This window comes from Rhipicephalus microplus, chromosome 4 (assembly GCF_043290135.1).
Source record: "Rhipicephalus microplus isolate Deutch F79 chromosome 4, USDA_Rmic, whole genome shotgun sequence".
NCBI classification, from domain to species: domain Eukaryota; kingdom Metazoa; phylum Arthropoda; class Arachnida; order Ixodida; family Ixodidae; genus Rhipicephalus; species Rhipicephalus microplus.
Window position 1 is genome coordinate 180,868,017 of NC_134703.1, and position 27,759 is coordinate 180,895,775.

The 27,759-nt window shown below is 44.0% G+C and overlaps 1 protein-coding gene across 1 annotated transcript in view; it reads right to left on the minus strand.

The window, feature by feature from the left end:
* Positions 1-27,759, minus strand: part of LOC119173018 (venom metalloproteinase 3) — a 122,119-nt gene that overhangs the window by 25,866 nt on the left and 68,494 nt on the right. The window contains exon 5 of the mRNA XM_075893873.1: positions 12,395-12,442. Coding sequence (XP_075749988.1) covers positions 12,395-12,442 — 48 coding nt within the window. The remainder of the gene's footprint in view (positions 1-12,394; positions 12,443-27,759) is intronic.

The window sequence follows — 27,759 nt, forward strand, 5'->3', positions numbered from 1 at the left end:
AAATGCATCGCACACATATTACATTGTTATAATTTTTCAGGGTTTTAGACACAATTCTTGAAACTCAAAGCGAGTTTGCAAGACTTCAGCAACAAAGCAGCTGCAGTGCTTTGGCATGTTAGCTCCCTCGAAACGTGATCTCCTGCGAACTGGGAACGACTCAGTCAGGCCCAGCTCGAGGATTTCATGCTGTAAAGACTGAATGACAATTCCAGTACCTCCAGCTTGAAGCTTCACCTCTTTGTGCCTCAAATACTTTCGTCCTTCAGGTCAGCTGCGAAAATTTGCTCTTTCATTTCACTGGCTTTCGTTCCGTGTTACTTATATCTCTACATGACGTCTTCCATGCCATAGTCTGAGCCACGCAGCAACTCGCTGCTCAAAGGTATGTTTGGCTGAGCATTAACATTGACTTTCGTCAATGGATGTGCTGCTACAGCTCCAGCGTTACTAAACACATGAAGAATTCTATCCAGTCTTCCTTGCGCTAGGCTCTCCATTCGACCACACACACATTTATTTGGCTGGACTGCATAGCAATAACCCCACGAAAGTCCCTAAGCCCCGGGTCTTTCCCTGAGAATGCACCCCTCCCTTTGATCTATGGTTTGCTCCTCGTCGCGGGGAGCCCGGCTAGGAAAAAGATGAACGTGTCCAGCTTCATCATGAATCCACTCCCTGTCAAACGCCGCTCAAACGCCTGATCACCACTGATATTCATAAAAGCGCCCTCTCACACCTCAAGGGTCTCATAAAGTAGCAGCCACCAGCCACAATACCTGACGTTGGTCTTGCCTGTAGAATAGCTATGTTTTTCTACCGACAAGGTTCTTCGACAGCTATCAAACTCAATTACATGGAAAATGTAAAAGTGCACTGAATGCACCTGAGAGTGCCTATCACTTAGGAGTGGACCACATGTACCGGTCTCTCCACTTTTTGACTAAAAGAGTGAGTAACGCAGCTTTATTCCAATTTGGCGACATCGTAGCGTGTATTCAGGCATCACTAGCACACGAATGCACTTCCGAATCACTTCCGTGTGAAGACTATCATGTTTGGATGTGCCGTTTATCTTCGTCATCTATTCACGTCACGTGATGACAAATTTAATATATGTGGAGCTAGCGAAACGGCACACGAGGAAGCCACTTTTACTTCAATCGAAGCCACGAATCAATTACAACGAATATATTTATAAGATCAGAACACGGGTCACGCGCGGCACCGTAGTTATTCGCCGCCGCCACCGGTGTCCGTAACCAGTATCAAAAAAAAAAAAGGCAGATCCCACGTACAGTGGGAATGGGTGATATGCGAAGCACGAATAGAAAAGTTTGATGTGTAACTTTAAGATCACTACAACGTTACGAGGTGGAGGTAAATTATGCCGTACAAGACTTCCATGTGAAGATTATCATGTTTGGATGTGTCGTTTATCTTCGTCATCTATTCACGTCACGCGATGACAAATTTAATATTTGTGGAGCTAGCGAAACGGCCACGAGCGCGGTATGAACGTGGTATGTTGTCGTGTTCTTACATGGCACGCTTGTTATGATTACCATGTTTCCACCAGTCATATACCTTCATCGTCTGTTGACGTACGTAACACCAACTTCGGTATATGTGGAACTAGCGAAATGACATCGAGTGCATCATGAAAGGCCGAATATACTACAACGTAATGTTGACGCGCGCGCATGCTGGGCACCGCAATGGTACGCTAGCAAATGTCGAGCAATCTACAGTCTGACGCCAGGCTGACCATCGCGACCAGCTTTTGTTGGCGCGGCCCGACGGCAACCGGCGCGAAATACGACATGCAGCATTTCACGCAAATGCGTTACCCAGACAACACTGCGTCTGCCTCCTTTCGTGACGAGGGACGCCGCATGCGCTGCATTGCGCATGCGTCAAAGCAACGCAGCGCGGCATGCTTGCGAGTATGTAGCAGAACCGGCGCCAGTGTTAACGCCGGCGTGACGTGATGAAAGGAACGCCGGTGCGCACGCGTGCCGGGTCACGTCCAAGTGTATTGACGCTTCGATTGTAACATGTAGTCATGCTCTCACATGACATCCATCTTATTATTATCATGCTTACATCCGTCACATACCCTCGTCCTTCATTCACGCCTCGTATTACCAAATTTGGCATATGTATAGCTAGCAAAACGACCGTGAGAGCATCATGAGTGTGGCATGTAGTCACGTTGTTACAGGACACGCATGTCATAATTACCATCTTTGGATGTGTCATTTCCCTATGTCGTCCGTTCGCGTCACATATGCCGAATTTGGCACATGGGAAGCTACCGAAACGGCCGCGAGCGCATCATGAGCGTAGCATGCAGTCATGGTACATAACACGCATGTCATGATTATCATGTTTGCACCAGTCACATACCTTCGTCATACATTCACGTACCGTAATACCAAATCTGGTATTTGTAATGCTAGCGAAACAGCCGTGAGTGCATCATGAGCGTGGAAAAAGTCATGTTGTTTCATGACACGCATGTAACGATTTTCATGTTAGGTTCTGCCGCTTGTGTTCGCCATACAATCTTGTCATACTATACCAGTTTTGCAACAAGTCATGTGAACGAAGCCACCGCAAGAGCAGCAAGAACACGAAATATGGATCATAACATTAATAACATACATGTCATGATTTTCATGTTATGACTAGCGAGGTATAGGCACGGTGGACCCGGAACAGCCATGGCACTGACTAGAGCCCTGTTCTTTATAGTGCAGGGTATTCTTGGATTCGCCGCGGTATCAACCACTGCTCATGAACCACACGTCAACCATCCTTTTTGCGATGTACGCATGTGTGCCATCGGCGGCGATATGGCACTTTTTACGTCATCGTTATCTCTAGACACAATCCTGCTCCCAGCAACCCCTTTCAAATGAAGCGCAGTGAGGTCATCGTTGGGCCCACGTATAAAAAAGGCACCGCAGAAATTCACCTTCTGTGGGCATGGTTGACCCGGAACTGCCACGGCACTGACTAGAGCCCTGTTCTTCATTGTGCAGGTTAGTCTGAATACGAGTTCTTTGCGAAGTGATTATTGTGGTGTTTTGGTCCTGCCGTGTCCACGCCTATGACTTATGAGTATCTATTTGTGTTCAAATTGCTGCTTTGCGGTGATTATGAAGTTAATGCTGGTCCTACTCAGACCGAAATGCTTAAGCAGTTAGTTGATGGGCAGGCTTCGGTTCCTAATGACATGTAGGCGCTGCAAACGCATTTCATGAAAACGGAGAAGCTGGTTCTAGAGCTTCACAATATGCTTGCAAAAACGCAGACCCAGATCACTAAAACAACAAATAATGGGCCAACAAGTAACGATACTTTACAATCAATCGAACATATTATTACATTTCAGGCGCAAAAGCTAACAGATCTCGGGGATCGTAGCAAGCGCTCGAAGATAATAATTCATGGGATACCCAAACTTCCGAAGGAGGCTGAAGGTAAACTAAAAGGTAGAGTAGTCAAGGGTGTACTTAATGACAAACTAAATGTACAGTGTCAATCCCTTGGTCGTATTTGTAAGCTAGGCAGGCAAGGTGACCAGCGACCCATAATTTTATATCTTCAGAATTTGCATGAACAGAAAGAAATGTTTCAAAATACTCCAAAATTGAAGGGAACTAACATTTTCATTCAAAACGACTATTCGCAATCCAAATTAATGAAGCGCAACATTCTGCGGGTAAGTACAAGAAATGATATGCTTCAAAGGAAGAAGGTGCCACTTATACACGACAAACTCAGGGTCGACAAGGATATCTATTTTCAAGGTGAATCGCAAAAAAGACACGTACAGGCTTCGAAAAGCCCCCCTCGACAAACACAAGCATGAAACAACGTATATCGACGAAATAAGCATATGCGAATAATTAACGTTAACGCTCAAAGTGTCTTACATAAACCAAGTTCGCTAGAGATACTGCTACTTCGGCAGGACCCCCATCTCACAGTTATTACTGAGATTTGGCTTCGCGAGGAAAATAACGACCAAGCTGTGTTTCCACCTTGCTACAATGTTCATCGAGTAGACAGGTCTTCTAGGGGATGGCTTGTGGCAGTTCCAGGTAAAAATCGGGTTGAAGCTGTTGTTCTGGAAATATTGCCCTCGTTGGAATACCTGTACATTAGGGTATCGCTTTGGGGCTATAACTTTGTACTTTGCGCAGTTTATAGGCCCCCTGACGCCACCCCTGAATTTTTGCATGAATTATCCTGTATTACGAATAAATACTTGGGTAGCAAGGCTATTCTTGCAGGTGACTTTAATTTGCCTGGTATAGACTGGGTGCACCTTCACTCTGGGCTTCATCACAACCGGGATGTTAACCTAATTTTTGATATCATGTTAACCCACGATCCCGTGCAAGCTGTAGTTGAACCTACCCGCGTGCAAGGTTCTTCATCATCAGTTTTAGAACTGGTATTCTTTGCTCGCAAACTTGTGGAATTCACTGTGGTTTTCAAGCCCGGGCTAACAGATTAATATCTTGTCTATATTTCCTTGCTGCTTACGTCATGTAGAAAAACTGATAAATTATGTGCCTATTCTGCCATTGATTATTCTCGCGCAAATGACGCATGTGTGATTAACAACTTAGAAAATTGCTTAACTGATTTACCACGTCTCTGCCCAAATTCATTGAGAGTGATCCAAGTAAGTATTTGAATTACGTTGCCGAGAAGAAAAAACAAATATTACAAATGACAGTGAATGGACAGATGGTTACTGATAAGCTACAACTTGCCAATTACATTAATAAGTTCTTTCACGGTGTTTTTTTTCTAATTCTAGTGATTGTTCACACAACTGTACAGCGCCGCTACTCTCTGATGCAAGGTGTACATTGGAAACGGGTGTATTTGCTATGCTCCTAAACCTGAAACTCAAAAGTTCTTGTGGACCTGACAATATCCCTGGTTCATTTCTTCGTGTATATGCGGTAACTTTATGGGAATTTCTCATTTTAATATTTCGTACGCCAACTGTTGTCAGAATTACCGCGTGACTCGACGACAGCCCGCATTACACCAATACATAAGAAGGGAGATCGTCTTCTCGTGGAAAATTACCGTCCTATATCTCTAACCTCATCATGCTGCAAACTAATCAGAACCAAACTAAAATATGCATGTATTGTTTGGGATCCATATACAAAAACTAATATTACCAACCTCGAGCGAGTGCAACAAAAGGCAGTTAGATATATGTTTAACAAATTCTCAAGACAGGATTCACCCACAGAACCTATGAATGCAAACCGCATTGAACCACTCGATATGAGAAAACAGAAACACAGACTGGAATTTCTTCATCTAGTTTACACGAACAGTACAGCCCTTGACTCATCATTATATATATCGCCCCTATTAACCCGAACCACTCCTCACCGTAGACAAGAGGCATTAACACCTTACTTAGCGAGAACGAATACATTTAAAAATGCGTTTTTTCCTCGTACAACAACTGAATGGAATGCGTAATCGAATCGACACCAAAATGCTGATTTTAATTGATTTGTTTGTATAGCGTTTCGCTAAGCGTATTGACTATTTCTGTATTAGTGATCTTGTTTCACTTCTTTTTGTTTTCAACTTACCAATTTATTTGCCCTCCCTGCTTAGACTACGCGTCCGCAGTATTTGAAAAATAAATAAATAAATGTAAATAAATAAAAAAATATGCTCGTCATACAGTCTTGTTATGCCTTACCAAGTTTGGTATTGATGCTATTATCCAAACGGCCAGGAGAGCTAAAAGGCGTAGGCGGCTAGACAGACAGACAGACAGACAGACAGACAGACAGACAGACAGACAGACAGACAGACAGACAGACAGACAGACAGACAGACAGACAGACAGACAGACAGACAGACAGACAGACAGACAGACAGACAGACAGACAGACAGACAGACAGACAGACAGACAGACAGACAGACAGACAGACAGACAGACAGACAGACAGACAGACAGACAGACAGACAGACAGACAGACAGACAGACAGACAGACAGACAGACAGACAGACAGACAGACAGACAGACAGACAGACAGACAGACAGACAGACAGACAGACAGACAGACAGACAGACAGACAGACAGACAGACAGACAGACAGACAGACAGACAGACAGACAGACAGACAGACAGACAGACAGACAGACAGACAGATAGATAGATAGATAGATAGATAGATAGATAGATAGATAGATAGATAGATAGATAGATAGATAGATAGATAGATAGATAGATAGATAGATAGATAGATAGATAGATAGATAGATAGATAGATAGATACGCTCAGAGTCGCCAAAGTTCGCTAAGAAATGCTTCGCACTTACAAAAACGTAGTAAATAAAAAACACCAACGACACAGCAGAATTCGAATCTGGGTCAGCTGAGTGCCAGCCCAGTATCTTACCACTGAGGCACGCCAGTATTTCGACAGACAGACACAGACGAATAACTTTATGGGGACCTGAGAAACGCTCCTTTAAAGCAACGCCTTGAAGATCGTTTCTAAACTGGCCTCAGGCAGACTTGATGTCGGGAAAATAATCGCGTTAATATGAGTAATAAAGCATTTTAGAACATCAAAGGAACAGCCTGGTGTCGCACAAAGCGGATTGCGTAACAAGTGGGTTTTCCGACGCTCGAGCCCACTAGAAAACTTGTTCATCATTATCTAATAACTGTGGCGCATAACCACTTCACACAATTCTTCTTCATCGTCAGCCGCTGCTATTGCATTATATTCGTAACAAGTGTGCAGCGGTTACCACGTTCCTCCAAAGACTGACGAAGGATAGCATAGTAAATGGTGGCCTACCACACAAACATAATGATTATTTATGGACAGTGGTTTCCCAGCAGTTTACTTGTAGCAGTTACCCAAAGAGTGTTCAGAAAAGGCTGTGAAAAGTCGTTCTTCTAGCTTTCTCTGTGACTGTGTTGTGCGCTCTGCGCAGGCCTGGCGTTTTTATTATTACAACTGATTTCAAGTACGAACCTGTGTGCGCTGCCAGGCCAAAAATGCAACGGTGCGGAGTGACCTCAAGTGAGTCCACTCAGATCGAAAGTTAAAAAAAAGCATCAAAACTTCTAACAATCGCTGTCAGTAAGTCCCATGGCGCCTCCAGAGCATATGTTTGAAAATATTTTCTTGAAAGCAACTTTCGTAAATATGATAGACTATTCGAAACACGTAAACAAACGAGTGCCATACAGCACAAAGCTGAGCAGAACGTTTTATATCAATAGCCATTCGAGCTAACGAGTCTTAGTAAACATTACAATATTCAATATCAAAATAAGTATTACAATCTTCAGATGGAGGCCTCAGAGATAGGATTGATTGATTATTTTAGTGTTTCTTATTTCTCACCTTTGCGTGTCGAATATTTTCTGCTGTTTTAAGTTCAAACTATTATCTTTTCATTCAAGACGGGCGTATCTCATGCAAAAAAGAAGAAGGAATAGCCATCTGGAGAAAACTGCACATATTATTCTATTCGGCCTTCATCTGCGGAACATTCGCCTATATCAAAGTGAAATATAGTTCTAAACTTCAGTGTAGAGATCGTGAGACATAAAAAACAACTGGTTGGGCATATTTGAGTGTTTATAATACATAAGCTTTCATTTCACTGAAGCGTAGCTCAACCGCAAAATGTCTCTGGAAACAACTATCTTGAACGTGCCAATGCCCAGAAAGTAGACAGAACTTGGCACAATAGTACATAAACGTCATCGAAATAACACAGTATTAGTCCAAGCTTTGCATTTAACAACCCCTGTTATTTGCGAAAGGTTTTCTCTTTACATGAATTCAAAAGCAGGATAATAATCGAAAGAGGGTAGAGTCAACCTCGAAACAGACCTTCAACCCGCAATCTAAGTGACGTCTACGCGCTCCAAGCACTGCAGTGACGTAAATTCTTTCTTCCAAAGAGAAGTAGTGAGTTCCATAATGTTACAGAAAGTCGACGCAAGTTACGAGGAATGTCAAGTTTAGATGTGGTCCGCAGGCAATGTAGAATATAGGAGTGCTAAGAAATACCGGCGCAGCAACTACCTAGAGGTAAGGCATGAGTCACGCATACAAGTTCTGCGTGTTTCTAATTACGGTGCAAGATAAGTTTTTCTAACCGAATTGAAAAAAAAATCCACATTATAATCGAATTACACAAAGTGTGCCCTTGGGCCTTCATCTTCATATTTCCAACGTCTATTCCCGACAGCGAACCACTAACATTGGTGTGCCCCAAGGCTCCATTTTGGGGCCACTTCTGTTTTTGATTTATATTAATGATTTGCCCAAGTGTCTGTCTTCATCACAATGCATTTTGTACGCCGACGATACCACCATATTCACCTCTCATAAAGACATCTCATCTCTTGTAACCATTTTGAATACTGACTTAGAAAGTATTTTCAAATGGTGTAATACTAATATGTTGTCTATTAATGCTTCTAAAACCAAGTTTGTTGTTTTCACCTCACACCAGCGGAATGTAACATCAGCACCTAATATTACTTTTGGCCCCCACTCTATCTCTCCTTGCTCATTTTCTTCCTTCCTTGGCATCCTTCTAGATTGCAATTTAAAATATCAGAGACATATTGCTCACATAAAAAAAAAATTAGCATATGGTATAAGAGTCTTGGTAAAAACGCGCCCGTACTTCTCACGCAGCACATTACTATCCCTCTATCACTCTTTCGTACATTCTCATTTTACCTACGGTATAACATGTTGGGGCAATACTTACAATACTCACATTTCGTCTCTTCAAATCGTCCAAAATCATGCTATTCGACTAATTACATCCAGCCCACGTTTTTCTAATGCTAAATTTTTACTACATGAAAATAACATCCTTACTCTCACTGAACTTACTAAGTTCAACCTTGGCATTTTTTTCTACAGACTTCTTAATAATCAACTTCCCCCTACCATTTTCCCGTCTTCTGATCTTGTTATTTATAGTAATACCCGATTTGCACTAAACAATAACTTCCTTCTACCCAGTATACGTACTAATTATGGCAAACAAACTGTTAAATTCACTTCTATCTCATTGTGGAATACTCTTCCACTTAACATAAAATCTATCAGTTCATTTCATCAATTTAAGAAACAGTATAAATTGTATTTGCTTCATGCGGACTAACCATAAGACTTACTGCTTGTTTTATTTGACGTATGCTTTTGTTTGGTCTGTTTTTTGTATTTCTTTTTATTTGTTTTTTTTTTATTTCCTTTTATTATTTAGTTTTGTATATTGATTGTTAAACTGTTCTATCGCTTTTTTTTTTTTTTTTTGTACTTCACACCTTTATTTTGTTTTCTCTATTTTTTATGCGCTCAGTTGTACGCTTTGATTTATACTTACGCTCCTGTTGCTTTAATGTGTTTAATAACTCATTGCATTTGTACAGGAGGTCCCGATACAGTCACTTGACTATGGGACCTCCTTCTGTATACTAAATTCCTGTCACTTGTACCGAATTTTATTAATAAATTTCTGATTCTGATTCTGATTCTGATTCTGATTCTGATTCTGATTCTGATTTGGGTGTGGCCACACTGGTGACCACAGCCGGTAATGTATTCGAGCAGGGCTCGCCACCCTTGTGCAACACTTGGCCTCGACGTACTACAAGAATACACCAATTTACCCAATATTCTCAGGTGACAGGCGCTGCGAATCAAGTTACCAAGGCAGTGGTCGGACTTGCGACGCAGAGAAGGGTGCTGGAGAATCTGTTGGTCCGGACAGGCCACCATTCAAATCTATGTTCGGCGTCACATAACGATAAAACGCTATCTGGTGAGACAAATCTAGCTGTGCTATGCGAAGAAAACAGCGTGTTTAGTGGGATGTAATAAAGCTCGGCAAAGTTACAGGGGCACATGAGGCTTTATCTTTTCTAAAGGACGGACACATCTTTAGCTATCGTTACTTGATTGACAGAAGGGCACTAGAAGTGGGGTTCTTTCTATATAAAAATGTACCTAGCAGCATAAACGAATACTACTACTATAGCAGGTGCATGAGAGTGAAAAGTATTGTATTTAAGCAAACTTTGAAATAAAAGTGAAAGATGGTACAACCTACGTGCCTTCATCTAGTTTCGATGGTAGAGTGTTTCAACACTTTAAGAAGATGTGCGATTAACAATGAGTAAGTAAATACAGACCATACTCTAGTGATGGGCAAGGTAGGCTTGAAGCAGCCTGAAAACTGTGCAGTGTGGGAGTATGGCACCGCCTCCAAAAACGCCAGAGGGTAGTTATTTGTGGACTTCACAGAACGTAATAGCTTTCGGATCTTGAATACCTTCGAGAGAAGACGGGCTAATCATAACTGGACGTGGAAGAGTCTTAATGCTTCAGGTGAGAATGAAATAGACCTTATTCTGTGTGCCCACCAGGCACTGTAACGAATTAGGAAGTAGTTGACAAGGCCTGCAGAAGTGACATCGACTGGTGAGTTCTCAAGTTCGTTTAAGTTTTACCGAGAAGCGCCACAAACTAATACGCAAGAGGCCAACTAATGAGCCAGTGCTGAGAAAGAAAGTACCAGAATTCAGAGTTTCACTTCAAAATAGATTTGCAACTTTAACCAAGGACATTGTTAGCATTGGCGTAATAAACAATCTACTGACTAGTACCGTTAAGAATTGTGCAATGGACGTCGGGAGTACGATCAATAAAAAGGACACTAACATGCTATTTCGGGGAAAAAACTCGTTATTACTATAAAATTCTCAAATGTGACATGCAAAGGTGAGCTATCTACGTAAACATACTGGAATAAAGCTACAGCATATACACAACCACCATAGTCCTGCATAAAAAAAGCGACAGAATCCCAATAAAAAAGGCTGTAAAGCAGCAAGACACGATCTCTCCAATACTATTCACCGCATTTTTACAGCAGACTATCAGTGCCCTCGATTTCGAAGCAATATTCATAGGAGTTATTGGAGGCTATCTTTGTAGTGTGCAACTCGTTGATGACACTGCGTCGATAAATAATTCAGAAGACGAATTACAGGTCATGATTACTGAACTGCACAAGGAAGGCAAAAAGGTAGGTCTGAAAACAATATGCATAAAACTAAAGTATTGTGCAAGAGTCTCGGTAGAGAACGATGCTTTGTCATAAGTGACGAGACTCTAGATAATGTAAAAGATTATGCCTACTCATGAGAGGTAGTGATCATGTAGCCAAGCCTTGATAGTAAAATAATTAGAAAAATAAAGATTGGGTGCAATACCTTCGACCTGCCAATTCGAATTATGAATAATAGTCCGTCACTATCCCCCAAGAAGAAGAGTGTAATAGCTGCATCTTATCGGTACTTACCCACGAACGAGAAAGCTATAGTCTTACAAAGATGGCTCACCTTAAACAGAGGATGGGACAGGAAAATGATAGCAGTAACCTTAAGAAACCGTAAGAAGGCAGAGTGGGATTAAACCGAGGTTAAATATATCATAGTTGAAATCAAGAAGTGGACGTGGGTCGAGCACGTAGTGCGTATGCAGGATAACCACTGGTCATTAGGATAACTGACTGGATTCCAAGATAAGGCAAACGCGTGAGAGGGAGACAGAAAGTTAGGCGGGCAGATGAGAGTAAGAAGTTTGCAAGTATAACATCGAAGTATACAGCACAGCACAAGTTGACTGGTGGAACACGGGACAGGTCTTTGTCCTGTAGTGGGTGTAGTCAGGATGATGGCGATAATGATGTAGCTTATCGGACATATGATGAAGATTGAAACGGTAATCATCAGCCGAGAGTGTCAATGTAATTTCTGTCGCAATACGAAATGAACGCTATACAGTGATTCGGAAACAAGGTTTTTAATGAGTTTTTTTTTCTACCTACTTCAATTTGTGTTCATGACATTCGTCAGAGTCTAATATTCAGAGGTGTTTTTCATCGTCTCAACGTATTATAATGGGTCCTGGTGAGGTCCGTTTAAAGTAATCACTTAAGTCTCACCGGTTTATCCCATCTACTATCGTTTTGTAAAGAATCTTGGTAAGGAGTTAGAATGCAAAGATTATTAACTATTTAACGTAAAGTCACACGCTGCAATAATATGTTTATTTTCATTATTCTCTAAATGCCTTCTTAGCAAAACCGAGGCGTTCTCTGGCGAGATTGTCATCTGTAGAGCTCACTCATGCAGCTATGACCGACGGTAGTTTTGGCACCATGGTTCATTCTATGGATACTCCTCTTCGGTCATGGTCCATGATTTTTTATCTCTGGTTTCACGTTTTACGTAGTAATACGGAAATGAAGACGATGTGAAATGACGACTTACCCACATAGGCCCGAGTAGTGTCCCCTCTTTCTGTTATGTTAGCTGGTTCTGGAAGAAAATGCGTTTTTGTCACTCTTTCAATAAAAAAATGTCATCAATTAAAAAGCTGATAGACAATTCTTATCACAACGTAGATTACCTCTTAAAAAGCGCGAATGTTTTCGAAGAAATTGGAAAGCTTCTACCAAAATGTATTTTACGAAGAAAGCCTCCCAACGTTTCCAAGGTGTTCTGGCTTCTTGCTCGGAGGTTAGAAGGCATGAGATGTAATGCGCTTGATATACGGATGCTAGCTGTCGTGCTAGTCCTCATGATGGATGACATTGAAAAGCGCGTGCTTGCTCTGTTCGACCGCAAAAACAAGTTGTTTGTTCACTATGCGAGCGATTGCTTTTATGTGATGAAATCTAGAGAGCTTGACAGCCTGCTCACCTACTGTTGAGCCTGGCATGCAGTTCACGATGTGACGGGAGAACCAATAGACCTTCCTTTTTGTGGTTGTATTGTACTCGAGGACAACTTTCTGTGGCAATGAAGGGATCGCTACTGATCCAAAGTGGGCGTGTACCAACGCTGTAGGAAATTGTGCCAGAAATGCGTCCATGTTTCGTGAGAAAAAAAATAAAAAGAGCGACATTACGTTTTACTGTTTGTTGTTTATAAAAAGACGCTGCGTGCACCGAGGTGAGATTCATATTTATTTATTTATTTATTTATTTATTTATTTATTTATTTATTCCTTTATTCATTCACTTATTTATTTTGCGTGTTTGCTCATCTGAATCTGAAAACATCGCACTTTTTACGTCCACCTTACAGTCGAAATGACGTCTTTGTCTCTAGTTGACAGCGCGTCACACTCCAGCTATTCCAACAGCATGTAGGATGTGCTTGTGTCTAATTTGACACACAAATTGCTGTGTAAGCAGCCCTATCAAATTGTGTGCACTAGAATTATTTGAATACGGCCGTCATTCCAAACGCGAGCTGAACGGGACAACTTCGCGGAGGACTACAGGAGAAGTAGCTCCACTGCGTAGCTTTCCCTTCGATGCCATAGAGAGTTGTCCACGAGTACCGTAAGAAGGTAAGTACATAGTCTTTCTTTCTGGTTTTTCAGGAAACCTATCCTCACAAAACGCTATTTATACTTCAGCTCAAAGAATCCCACCTGCTACAAGCTTACTGGGGTGCCTTGTTAGGAGGGCCCAAAGAATTTGCTCCTTACCACAGCGGCAGGAGACGAAATGGCAGAAATTTATACGCGACCTGGGCGCCAGAGTCTACAAAGAAAATTGTTCAAGGAGCCTTTCCTCAGAGTAAAAACAGAAGAAGCGTGACACCGGCGTTGCCACAATGACGCCGTAAAATCCCAGAGGTCGGTGGTCGCAGCGAAGCAATAGCACGTATACTGAAAAATGCAGGGCTCAACGTCACCCACAAGCCATACATCACCATCGGCAGCTTCATCCATTGATACATATAGGTCCCAAACCGGTGGAAAAGATGCTTAGTCGAACCTCGAGTGCAAACAATTATGAGAAGAACATAAGTGGGTTTCCCTTCTACGACAATAGTTGTGGCCGTAGCCTCTTGCTCGAAGGCGAGAGCTAGGGCTCTTCACACTCTTAAGTACCGCAGAAGGTTCGATGATGCTGTCGTGAGCAGCCTTTGAAGAATCTGTGGTATGAAGACCAAGACGCAAGAACACCTCATCCTTCGCTGCAGGAGACTCCTCACTGCTCTGGTAGAGGGCGCAGCCCTTCTACAAGTCTCAATGTCCTCCATTTTCACTTCAATTTCCGCATAATAAAACTTATTCCTCCTCCTCCCTGAAACGGGGACAGTACCGCGACTATCCAGTCAGCTGCCATACATGGTCCAGCAAGGCTGAGGCTACCATGGCGCGCAAGTGATTTTAGGCGGAGTAACGCATGTTAACGCATTGCGTGTACTTTTGCAGCCTGAAATGAAGCATGTCATTGTTTTAGGGGCGAAGCACCTTAACGCGTGGGTAGATCATCACCTGTCTGTATGCATAAATGTATGTAGTAACCTTCTCAAAGTATATCAACGGAGTGAATGATAATCCGTGGGGCGAAGCTTCGGAGGGTTTTATCGGCAAACCACAAATCATCCGCTGGCCGCGTCCGTCTGTCTGTCTGTTTGACGCACGGACGGACGGACGCCCGAACGTGAAGACAGACGGAAGCAAGAACGAATTGACGAACGGACGGAAGCGCGGACGAAGTGATTGACGCCTCGCCGCCCTCATCGTCATTTACTCCGTGAATATGCTGTGATTTTAAAGCCATAGCATTATAAAGCTCGTTTCGCAGAAATTATGTGTCGGCGTTAATGTCGGCGTCAGCGACGTTGGTTGTGAGCGACGAATCAGCATTGTTTGCGCGACTGAAAATTTGAGAACGATGCAAATAAAATAATTATTTTGTTAAATAAAATCCCTGGAGCATACTGCGAACTGAACCAGGCTTGTTAGTGTCCGAGTGGGGATTACAACCGCGTCGTTTGCGTGGCAACGGCTGTTCTACCGCACGGCCACGCCTCTGCTCGTGCAAACAGTGAAAAGATCTTCCTCCGCTTGATAATGCAGTGAAAGTAGCTTTCATGCTTCACAAACACATGCGCCCTGTATACATGCTGCACGATGCAACACGAAATGTTGCAGCAATAATGCGTAGTACAAGCATCCATTGCTAGTGGGCGTCAGATTATGTGATTACCATAATGGCTCCACGGTCGACAACTGGTGTTCCACTACAAAATGCATACACGATGCTGTGCCTATTTTCTTATGGCTACGTTTAGTGGGTGCAACGAAAATTCGAAAATGTTCAATGCAATAACTATTAGAAATATGCACTAGGAACGGCGTGTCGCTATCACGATCAACTCCTGAAAGTAAAGCTTTAGGGTTCCATATTTTTTAAACTGACTAGGAATAAGCAGTGGCAGTTTTCGCTTTATTGCATTGGCGCGAACGCGTACTAGCACGATAAAAAAATTGAGAACAGCACGGCATTTAAGCGCTCGCCTTTTGTGAATTATTGAAAGCAAATCAATATCTGGCGAATTTTTTTCCCTTGGATCTATCTATCTATCTATCTATCTATCTATCTATCTATCTATCTATCTATTCTTTGTTTCGTTAAATAGATGACAAGTGTATGCGGCCGGTGGTAACATGAAAGAAATGACGTGTATGCTATCTACGGCATGATTTACAAGCCACGCTCATGTGGGCTTGCGGCTTGTGCGCTAACCTAATTGGTATACACCGAACAGATATAGCGGTGAGGAGGTAGGGCTCGGTGGCCAACATGAAAGACAGGTGATCACATGGAAATGTTGACGTGAATTTCATGTGTGGCATGATTCAAAAGACAAACTCATGCTCGCGCCATTTTCGCTAACTTATTAGAGTATTCTGCGACGTTACTATATAACAAAAATGAACGACAGATTATAACACGGAAAATAATGAAATGCGTAACATGTATCACACAAATTATATTACACTGTCTAGGTACCTGTCCTGCTATTTTGTTCACTTCATGTATACTAAAACTGGTGTGGTATGACGCGGATGTGTCATAAAAATTAATGACAGGCTATGCGCTTTCTACACTAGAATATACGTACGTGCAATCGATTAGCCTGACATTTAGCTGATTCTACATGCATGCATACATGTATGACAAACATGTGTATATGTTGTTTTACATGTCATGATATGAATTCCTTTACTGGTTCAAAAACAAACAAGGTAATGTATGCAACTGTTTACTGCCTGATTCACATTACAACAATTCCCACAATGCAGGGCATCTGCCAGATTTCTTTCTAGACCTCGTAGCTTTTGTGTGTTAGCAAAAACAAACTCGTGCCTGACGCATTGAGCGTGATTAAGCTGTGTACAATATGTACTTGTACGAGTGCATTTGTATGAAGCACAAGAAATTTCGAAGAAGCAATGACATCATATTCCAGAATCAACTTGTGCCCTTCAATCAGTTGCTCGACGTGCGTAAGACCTTTTCGCCAAATTAGAATTGCGTCACTCACAACTTTATTTTATTTTGGCGGCAAACAGCGTACGAGAGCTTAACGGAAAGTGGAGTGCCCCTGCGGCATCGACACTAGACCTGCGTGTTCGGTGTGATAAATTCCACATATGATCATGAGTGACGACGTGCTAGTAGCAATGACGTCAACGATCCGAGTGTTCTTATCGTTGTGCCGAGTGAACCCGAAGCCTCAAAACGCACTCACTTGTCACATCTGATCTTCGTCGCACCAATTTGAATGATTTTGTGAAATTAACAAGATGTAAACCACCCACAATATATCGGCAGAAGAGCGTTGTTCAACGTGTGCTGGTCATCCAACATGTCAGGGAACTGTTCTGGGTCGCAGTCGTCTGGTTTGACGCGTGGAAAAAGCTCTATGAGGGTGCCTTTCATTACACGTATGCTACACGCCAACGCTACAAACTATCAAAGTGGAGTAGCGTATGCTAACAAGTAACAAGTAATGCTAACAAGTAAGTAACAAGTAATACTAACAAGTAGCGCGCAGATATTGTTGACAACGCATTTTAGTTCGTCCGTACACTTCCTAGCGTTCGTGTAAGAAGCGCTTTGGGTTACGGCACCGCAACCGCCAGAAGCAGGACATGTGGGGCCATCTAGAAGCGCAAAGGACCTGACAAGCAGTGAACGTATTCTATTTCACCGCTATTCTATTGACATCATTGCTTAAACAACCTGAATGCTGTGCACGCCGAAGCACGCCTCACACACACACACACACACACACACACACACATATATATATATATATATATATGATTCAAGAAAATAAATTCTGTGGGTCTGGTGCAAATATAATTAGGAATAAAGGAGCACACTTAAGAAAATTTGATAATTGTTGTTTACTCTACGTTTCGGCCGTGGCACGGCCGAAACGTACAATAAGCAATTATCAAATTTTCGTAAGTGAGCTCCTTTATTCCTATATATATATATATATATATATATATATATATATATATATATATATATATATATATATATATATATATATATATCGTATGACGACTCGGTTGTAGCGAGGTTTATTGGCCGTGAACTCGGGAACGAACAAGCGCAACGGACCCGACAAAGAAGCGCTCGTGCCAAGCAGATGATGATTGTCAGCCAGAACATATGATGATGATTGACTGGTGTTCAGATGAGGATGAAGCGCATAATAGATGCCTACACTGATTCCCCCCCCGTGGAAGCGGCCAGCCTGGCCGCTGCGGGCGGGTAGTCAAGGTGACGAGGAACGCCGTGTGAAACGCTTCATGCGGGAAACGTGTACAATTTCGGTGCTGCGGTAACGGCGGTCAGTTGGCACGACAAGAGGCGTCACACGATAGTTGACAGGTGAAGTCTGCTCTAAAACAACATATGGGCCGATGAATCGAGGCTGGAACTTGTCGCAGAGACCAGGTGTGCGAATTGGTGTCAATAGCAGCACCTCGTCACTCGGTCGGAATGATACCACACGATGAGAGGTGTCGTAGACGGCCTTCCTTGCTTGTTGCGTGGCTTCCGTGTTCATACGAGCGCGCTGGCGGCACTGGGCAAGGCGAGAAATATATTCTTCGCAAGAAGATGGTGATGTAGGGCCATTGCTGGTGAAGAAGGAAACATCGATAAAGAAAGTAGGTGAACGTCCGTAAACGAGATAAAACGGTGAGTAGCCTGTTGTGCGCTGAACAGCGGTGTTGTAGGCGAAAGTGAGGAACGGTAGAAGTTTATCCCAGTTTCTGTGATCCGGTTGAATGTATACGGCGATCATGTCGGCAAGGGTTCGATGAAATCTCTCGGTCAGACCATTTGTTTGAGGATGGTAGCTAGACGCCATCTTGTGTGTGGTACCAGAAGCGCGAAGAACTTCACCTAAAAGCTGTGATAAGAACACCTTTCCACGGTCACTCAGAAGTGCACGAGGTGCACCATGACGTAGTATTATGGCCTGAAGGACGAAGTCAGCAACTTCCGATGCTGAACCAGTAGCTACTGAAGTTGTCTCGGCGTAGCGTGTCATATGGTCTACGGCGGTGACTATCCATCTATTTCCAGCACCAGTAACAGGAAGGGGTCCATAAAGATCGACACCGACGACCTCGAAAGGTGTTGTAGGGCACGTCATTGGCTGTAACTGACCAGCTGGGGGAGATGTCGGAAGTTTGCGAAGTTGGCATGGAGAGCAGGAACCCACGTACTTTGCTACGCTGGTAGAAATCCCAGGCCAATAAAAGCGGCTTCGAATGCGGTCGTAGGTTTTTTGAAAGCCTAGGTGGCCAGCAGTTAAATCGTCATGAAAGGCGTTAAGTACATGTTGTTGAAGAGCGCGTGGCAGAACAGGTACCCAGCACCTCCACCACGTATGACGACTCGGTTGTAGCGAGGTTTATTGGCCGTGAACTCGGGAACGAACAAGCGCAACGGACCCGACAAAGAAGCGCTCGTGCCAAGCAGATGATGATTGTCAGCCAGAACATATGATGATGATTGACTGGTGTTCAGATGAGGATGAAGCGCATAATAGATGCCTACACTGAATATATATATTTATTTATTTATTTATTTATATATATATATATATACTTATATATATACATACATATCTCCAGATCGCTGTTTGGAACGGCGTTCATTTTGGAATCGCTGTTCTTCAAAGGGTCGATCGAAGCAAAAATGATTCGCAACTTCGCGAATCGTGATGATTCCAAGCTACAAACTGTCGTATGAAACCCTAGTCGACATTTTGTACAGCGACGATAGTAGTGCAGGTGACAGGGCATCAGGGCATTACCGAATGTGTGCGTCTAGCAGACGAAATGTTTGCGGAGCATGTGAGCCTGACGACACTCTTTTCTGTACAAAAGTGGTGAGCTGAGGCACGATCTGAAGGTGAGTGCAAGGTAGCGCCACTCCTAGTTCTCGCAGCGTTAAAAATGACGACATTTCCAGTCATTTTGCATTGTGTTGGATACCAGTAATATTAATCGATAAAAGTGATACTTATTCGCTCCTCAGTTGCATTATAGGTCACCAATCGCTACAAAGGGTCGATAGCTACTCGTTGAGGCAAAAATCTTGACACGAGTAAATTTGATGTCAATGCTCCTTTAAGTGAACTTTGCCCGAAGTACCCAATTACACAGTCACATCACGCACTGAGAATCTTGACATATAGTAAGCTTGCAAACCAACCGTTATAGGTACGTCATGGCATAAATTTTCAGGTATGTCGGGATTTTCATGTTACCCCTTGTCATTTATATTCGTCATACAGGAGCTTAAGCAGTGCTACTAATGTGGTCAGAAATCTTTTCTGCTGCCGTGAACGAGGCGGTGAGCCTACTAGATTTCACGATGCAGCTTCCAGAGGGCACAGCCGCTCCTTGGCGCGCTTCGTTCACGCACGTCAGCCAGCGCCCTTACGAGTTCGTCACTTCAAAACCAACTATTGTGGTTGCGGTATAAGCGCGTTGTGTTCACTGACATGGCGCCAATTAATTTTTTAACGAGAAATAAAGAGGTCTGAGGACCATGCGGGCAGGTTAGCGCCTTCAGCATGCCACATACTGGGGCATATAGTATAGCACGCAAAAAACATAGATGTAAAATAGTCAGGCTTCCAGTTCCAGATCAATAACATTATTTTTCACGCAATAATTTTAGTACAATGAAAGGAACACCTAAAGACTATTATGGCGTTTACATTATCAACTCAAACATAACAAACAGCAGAAAGACGCGAGGACAGACATTTTTGTGCAGACTGAGTTAAGAGTACAATGAAAAGAAACGCGCATAGTGATCAACCATAAAAAATGTTAGTTAGAAAAAAATTGTAAGGCAGTAGTGAAATGGAATTTATGTACACGAAGGAATCTCTCGATGCTTTGCGCCTATTGTTGCAATTGTACTGGCGCCGCGATAGCTCTGGATAGGGAGATACCTTTTCTTCGCATGACTTGTTTTGCGTAACGACACAAAACAAGCTCTCTCTTTCTTTGTATGCACGGTGCCTTGGATTGGTTACAAAGATATTCAGTTGGATGTGAGCATAATGCGCATTGTTCAATACGCAGCTCGTATCAAAATTGTAGCAGGTACTCACATATCAGTGTTGGATCCAAGTTCTACAGATAACTGGTGCCCCAAACCCCCTCATTGCTTAAATTTTTGTTAGCAAAGAAAATGCAGGCATGATATTTTTTTCGTTTGATTAACCCAACCCATTTAGTTTTGAATCATATTAGCTCATTTAGCGGGCACAGCAACGGGGGACACGAACTTGGAGTTGACAGATATCCTCGGCTCATGGCAAAACAGCACCAATGTTTTACACGTCACAAAAGCGCCACTGACATTCTTACGGGCCACAGGTCTGATTGAAACGTTGTAATTAGTGTGATTGTATGTGTTATGTCACTGTTAGGCGTGCATGTGTAGTCTGTTTATCCCTGTATATATCATAGTCATCACCCGGCACCTAGAGTAGCATGTCAAGTGAAAAACCATGCGAAATTCTCCAGCTCTCCATTGAAATAATTCTCTCTCTTGCTCTCTTCATACAGAACCTCGTCACTGCGTGGTGCTTTCTGTGTACTCAGCAGGGATACAATAAGATTGCCGCAGTGGTTTAGCGATTACGGTGCTCGGGTGCTCACCGGGAGGACGCGGGTCCGATACAGGGGCGGCACCAGGAACATTTTAGCGGTGCGGGAGGAGCAACCACGATAAGTAAGTTTTTTCAGGGGCGAGGGCAGCGAGGCGGGGAGCTTAATCACTTTGTTATAACTATGTTTCCTCAAGGTGTGGAAGGGCCATAGGGGGCGGGTGAAAATTGGGGGGGGGGACAGGCAGCATCCCCTCTCCCCAGGCCACTCGTGGTGCCACCCTGGGCTCGATCTCGACCACAGTGGCCGGATCTCGATATAGGTGAACGGCCACAAGTCCACATGCAGTTTATTGTAGGTGCACCCTTAAGAACACCAGACGTACAAAATTTCTGGAGGCGAAATTTTGGTAGACCTCACATAAGGCGGGGATTGAATTCTTGCAACGATAGATTTTGTGCTTTGAGCATATCGTCACGAGATGCATATACGTGCATTTGAGTAAATTCAAAGTAGATTATCTAATCAAGGGCTCACGAAAGGCGTGGAGTTCACTGGCGCCCAAAGGCTAGCTCACGAACTTATCTCACAATGCAATCTACGCTAAAGCACATATGAAAGCTTCATCGAGTGAAATGCATGCTACGCTACAGTACTTGCAATGCATGCAACGTTTAATTATATGATCATAGTAGTATGTGTGTAATTCAGATTGCATTGTTAAAAAGTGGATTGCCAGCACCGCAACTACATTGCCCTTACATGAATTCTAAAATACTTTTCCGCAGAATCTGCAACCGTAGGAGGGGCTTTGTGATAGGCTACTCCGCATATACGTACACGTAATTTTCATTCTTCGCATTCATTAAAATTTTAGGAGAAACAGGCATATAATGCTATTCTTCAAAAGCGCCTGCGGCGCAAATATCGAGCGTTCTATGCTCGGCCCGCGGTGATGAGGCTATGATGGAATGAAATGACGGATGAAGCGGTGATGGAATGAAAGAATTTCACGACGTATGAACAACAGTATCACGTTATACATTTCGTGAAATGCCACTCGAGTTCATCATACAGTCACGTACTCATCTGGTAACTTTGGTTGATATCATATTAAACAGAAGACAACTACAGTACTCAAGCGTGCGTAGGCGGGTTGGTGATCGATAATTAGAAACACCCAAGGCGCATTCGTTAGCGAATTGAGTGCTTCAAATAAATACTGTGCATTCAAAACTACATTGTGAGGAAACTTCTATGTCTAGGCAGGTATAACTACGTGCACCGCAAATAAATACGATGGTATGCCAGCGCCTGCTTATGCATTTCTGTACTTTTCATGTGGTCTGCAAAAATAGATTTTTCAATGTCAACCTTATTGATAGGTCTCTGCGATATAACTTAGCATTCAAATCACCTGCTAAAATTAGCGTATTGTGTAGCACTTCTGATACCACGACACTGCTCTCACGCCAGGTGCACCCCAACGTCAACCACCCCTGCCTTCGATCGCCACTTGCCAACGCGCCATCAACGAACGGCACCGCCACGTAATACATTGAATCTGCTATCTCCGCCACCGCTGGAAAAAAGTGCGCGTTCACGACACTTGGAAAACCTTTCTATCTACTATAGTACCACATCCGTTGTTTGCGAAGCAAGTAAAACGACCACACGCAAGCATGCTTATACAAAAAAAAAAGATAGCATGCATGTAAAACAACACCAAAAATCAAAAGCAAACGAAATGCAACGTTATTGCAAATTACATGTAGAAGACAGCTTTCATGAAACACTCATTGCTAAATGCGTCTCCCAGGCTTCAAATTTAGAACGTTCATAATTAAAGACTTCGATGTTATTGCGCACGAACTTCCACGACACCCGCGAGAAACACGCTGCTTTAGCACCGGGCAAACGCAATCATTTCCCAGAACAATATTTCTGAATTCTGAATTAGGTGCTTCCTTATAAAAGGCGGGTATCAGCAGTGGGAGTGAATATTTCCCGTCGTATTCTATGGAGCCACGCAGCTGTTGGTATAGCGTAATTTTTCCCTCTGTTAATAACAAAAACCTTTTAGCCGTTTCCCTCCGGGTGCTGCATCCAAAAGCGCAGCACCCGAGCATTTTATTGCAATAGCAAATATATGGACACACTTAGCTGGATTTAGCCACTGTATTTAGCCACAGTTAGAATATCGTGACCTCAGCGTTGTCATCATAAGCAACGATACTGAGGGGACGTGGGGTAGAAGAGGAGAACGAGGTTGGCCATATCCCTGGACTCTCGCATTTTGTTCGAAGAGGGCGAGTCGCAATCCGCGGGGTAGCATGACAGGTTCATTTGAATCGTTCAACACCCATAAGGCCAGTCGTCTATCACTGATGGACAGAACACGATGTGGAACGAGCACCTTTTTCTTGGCCCAATGGAGAGGAATGGGCTCCACACGATCGTCAAACGTGCCAGCATCCAAGGCAGAGGCGTCAACGCGAACGTTTTTCATCGAGTTGGGCGGCAATACAACATCCTCAATGACGGTGATAGATCCTTGACAGCACTTGGGATCGTCAGTACATGCCAATAGCATAATCTCGCCAGCACCGCAACCTACAGTAGCACCGCACTCGCGTAGAAAATCGATCCCCAAGATGATGTCATGCGTGGAGCTGGTCAGAACAGTAAATTCAGCCTCGAAGACCTTGTCGCCCAAAGTGACACTAACAACACACACACTGATCGGGCACAGCATCTCCCCACTCACTGAATGAAATGATGCACAACTGTCCCAGCGAAACATCACTTTATGTTCTAGCCGCAATTTGAAGTTAAGACACATCACTGAAACAGCTGCTCAAGTACCTATCAAATCCATCGTAGAAAGTCCTTCGATAAGCACGGGGACCTTATTTTGCGTCATAAAAACGGGTGGAGGCATAGGTGGATGTAGTGAAAAATGTTAGTTGACCTCACCTCCTTTGGCTGCACCACCTAGTTTCCCGGAGGCGGGAAGGTGACGCGTCGACCAGGGGAAGGTGAAGGGAACTGGCGTGCTGCGGGGGCATAAGGCCTCGCACGGAAGAAGGCGAGTCGTTGCGGCAACTGCGATGGAAATTGCGTCCCACACGTGTATCACTGTAGGCGGTTTTGCTGGAAGCCGTCCCCAAGGTACGCGTCCCGCATCGAGCGTATACCACCACGCCAGCTGTTTAGTCGAGAAGAAGCTGATAGCCCTTCATGGCAGCGCTGCTGGGGTGACGCCTCTGACCACAGAATTGAGCCATATGTCTGTGGAAACCGCAGTTATAGCACACAGGGGCCTCACGCACGTCGCCAAACCTTCCAAGAGGCGCCATTGTAGGTGGTTGGGGGGAGGCGTTCTGGAAACCGCGGCGATGATGTAGGTTGTCGGTTTGAGGCTCTGGTGCTCTTGATTGGGGAAAACCATATAGCGTGGCTTCAACGGCAGCACACATTGCGTCATATGGCGTAGAGGCGCCGCTAGCATCTGCCCTTGGCGGGTTGACAACATCACGTCGTTCAAGTTCTTCTCGTACGATTTGCCTGATCATTGAGGCAAGATCACAGGATGATGTTGGAGGGACGTCGACACTTGCAACGGTGGTGACGTTGGCAAGTCCACCAAATTTGGGAATGATGTGCCTAGCCTTCAGTGAATGAAACATGCGGCAGTGTTCAATTACTTCCCCTACACACGCTAAGGTGTCCTTGCCGATGAGGCAATTGTAGACATCCTCAGCAACCCCTTTGAAGAGATGCCCAACCTTGTCATCTTCTTTCATGCGTGGGTCTACAGACTTGCACAGTTTCAGAATCTCTTCAATATAAGTTGTGCATGTTTCACTGGAAAATGAGCACGCTGCATCATAGTTTGCTCAGCGCGCTTCTTCGTCAATGGGTCCCCGAAGCAGCTCGCTATCTCTTTCTTATACGCTTCCCAAGTCGTTATTGTTTCTTCGTGGTTTTCAAACGACGCTAATGTCGTCTCTTGAAGGAACAATCCGACGTTGGACAAACAGGAGGCCGCATACCAACAATTATTTACTCACACGGTTGAAGTATTTCTGCCATTCGACGACATCTTTTCCGAGCCTCCCAGAGAAGCTTCGAGGTACCATTGGTCGGGGCCACGTAGCACCAGACGAACAGTGCGTGGTGTCGCATGTTTGGCTCCTGCCCACGGCAAGTCATCTTTTCACCCACTTTTCTTTCTTCACATTTAGAATATAATTCGGTCTAATAACTTCCCCTATACTTCCCTTGGCATTGTCTGTTAGATCTAATTATTATTGCTTGAAAGCACGTAAAAACGAACCCTTAGGTATACACATCTTCCACAACTTTCTCTTTCTCTCTTTCTCTCTCTCTCTCTCTCTCTCTCTCTATATATATATATATATATATATATATATATATATATATATATATATATAAACGCAAGAAAGATAATCCAGAAAAAGATTCCAGCACGTGGAATTCAATGTCCGACCTCTAGCTTGCGAAAGTGAGGCATTAGCGACAAAACCACGAAGGTACACCTGCAGAAAGTTGAAATGACAAGTGATTTATATATACCGCCGGCCGCTGGCGATGGGCATCTAGGAGGAACTATCAATTTTTAAGCAATACCACCTAAATGGCGCAACGAGCGCGCGTCACCGGATTGTCACGACGTGGCGGCGCGCGCTCTCATCTGCCGCACATGCTTTCCCCCGCAAAAAGAGTGGGGTGCACGCCCTCGCGGGCTCACGCTTATCTCACCGTGGGGACAAGCGTACGTCTTCGGCTCTCACTGGAACGATTCTGTTGTAGTTACCGGGCGCACAAAGACCGCTGCACTCGTTGCACCCTCTGCATTTGATAAACGCGTGTTTTTCAGGCACAGAACGTAACAACTGGGACGCTTATTCGCGTTCGTCTGTATCTGCGAGTACGTTTCGTGCGTCATTTGTGCGTGAGAAACACGGACACGTTTCGATCTGCTAGCCATTTTTCACATGATCTTCCCATTTATCACTTTCACGTTCATCACTTCGCCTTTGTGACAGAGCTGTAACTTTTTTCAATGCCTCACCAAGCGTGCGATTAGGTGTGCAATCGGTACCTGATGTCTCGAAGTTCCTGAATGCATTTCTGGCGCTGTAAAAAGCATCACCCGCGAACGCGCCGAACTCCGGCGGCGGGGTTAACCGAGCAAGTTGGACGGTTTCTGTAAAGAAGCCCACCGTTTGCACACGCCAGTGAAGCGAGCATGAGTGCTGTACTTTGCCCATTCTAGTGACTTTAAAGGGATACTGTCACAAAAACTTTCACCTCGCGTTTTTCTGCTTCAATGCGTTGATAGTGGCCTGTTAGTGATGACACGACACATTGCTGCTGCAGCACATGACAGATAATTATTTAGAGGCCCCTCATTATCAATCAGTTTCAGTTTCGGTTTGAGAGGGTTTCAAAAACTTGCTGCAACTGTCGCCACCTAGCGTGTGCATCTCTTGACCACGTAAGCAAACAGAACTGTGACAAACTTCCGCATAGCCCGCATCAAGAGTTACCTTTGAATAGAAAACAGGACTGGAATGTCGGCAAACACAAAACTTTCCAAGCGTGCGCCATGGCCACGCACTCGCAACCAGCCACCGAGAAATAAAGACTTCGCAAACTAACGCGGTAAAAGAAAAATGGTGGCTATGACGTCATCATAGCTTGTTTTGTAGACCGCAGTGTGGTGACGTGAAGTAAGTAAGGGGTCACCTCGGAGTCACCCCCGAGGTTGTCTATAGCACTGTGGAGTCGGTCGATCACGCAAATTTCAAAATTATATAAAATACCTCCCAAGCTATATTCGCTATTGATATCTTGCAGATGATACACGAATGTTCACGAGAATTGACCCCGCAGGCTATCTTGGCTCCGAAATTTCGTGTCAGTACTCCTCTGACAGGCGCTAGGGTATCTTGACGCAGATGACAACAGCGACAATGCGGGGAGACGATGTACAGTGGCAGTCAGGAAAAGGCGGCTTTCTCAGTGGTGGAGAGAGAGAAAACAAGGAAAAAGGCAGGCAGGTTTACCAGGGCTTAGCCCCGGTAGGCTACCTTGCACTGGGGAAGAGGAGAAGGGGAAGGAAAGTTATAGAGGAGGAGAAATGAGGTCGCTGACTGGGCCGACGCGCAACAGTTTCACATCACAAATGATGAAACAGGCCGGTGTCTTTGAGCAAAGGCAACAGCGCTTTCGTTGCCTTTCAGAATTGGGATGGGCAGTGCCATGGTCCAAATACTTTCTTGACAGTGAAATCGCTTCTGTCCAGCTGATTTAGGACACTGCGCAGGTGAAGCCTCTCGGTTTTGTATACCGGGCAGTAACATAAGATGTGTTCCTATTGATGGCGCAGTCGTTGCAATCCGCGCTGTCGACCATCCCAATCCTAAATGAGTAGGCATTAGTGAAGGCTACGCCCAAACGGAGAAGGCATAAAACTGTACCTTCCAGCCTTGAAAGACCAGAGGGTAGCCGGAGTCGTACAGACAGGTCGAGACAATGCAGTTGATGATGTGCGAACTGTGATGACTGCCACTTCTGGAGTGTCATGTTTTGCGCCAGCTTACTTAGGTATCTAGCCCAGCCAATCCTAGAT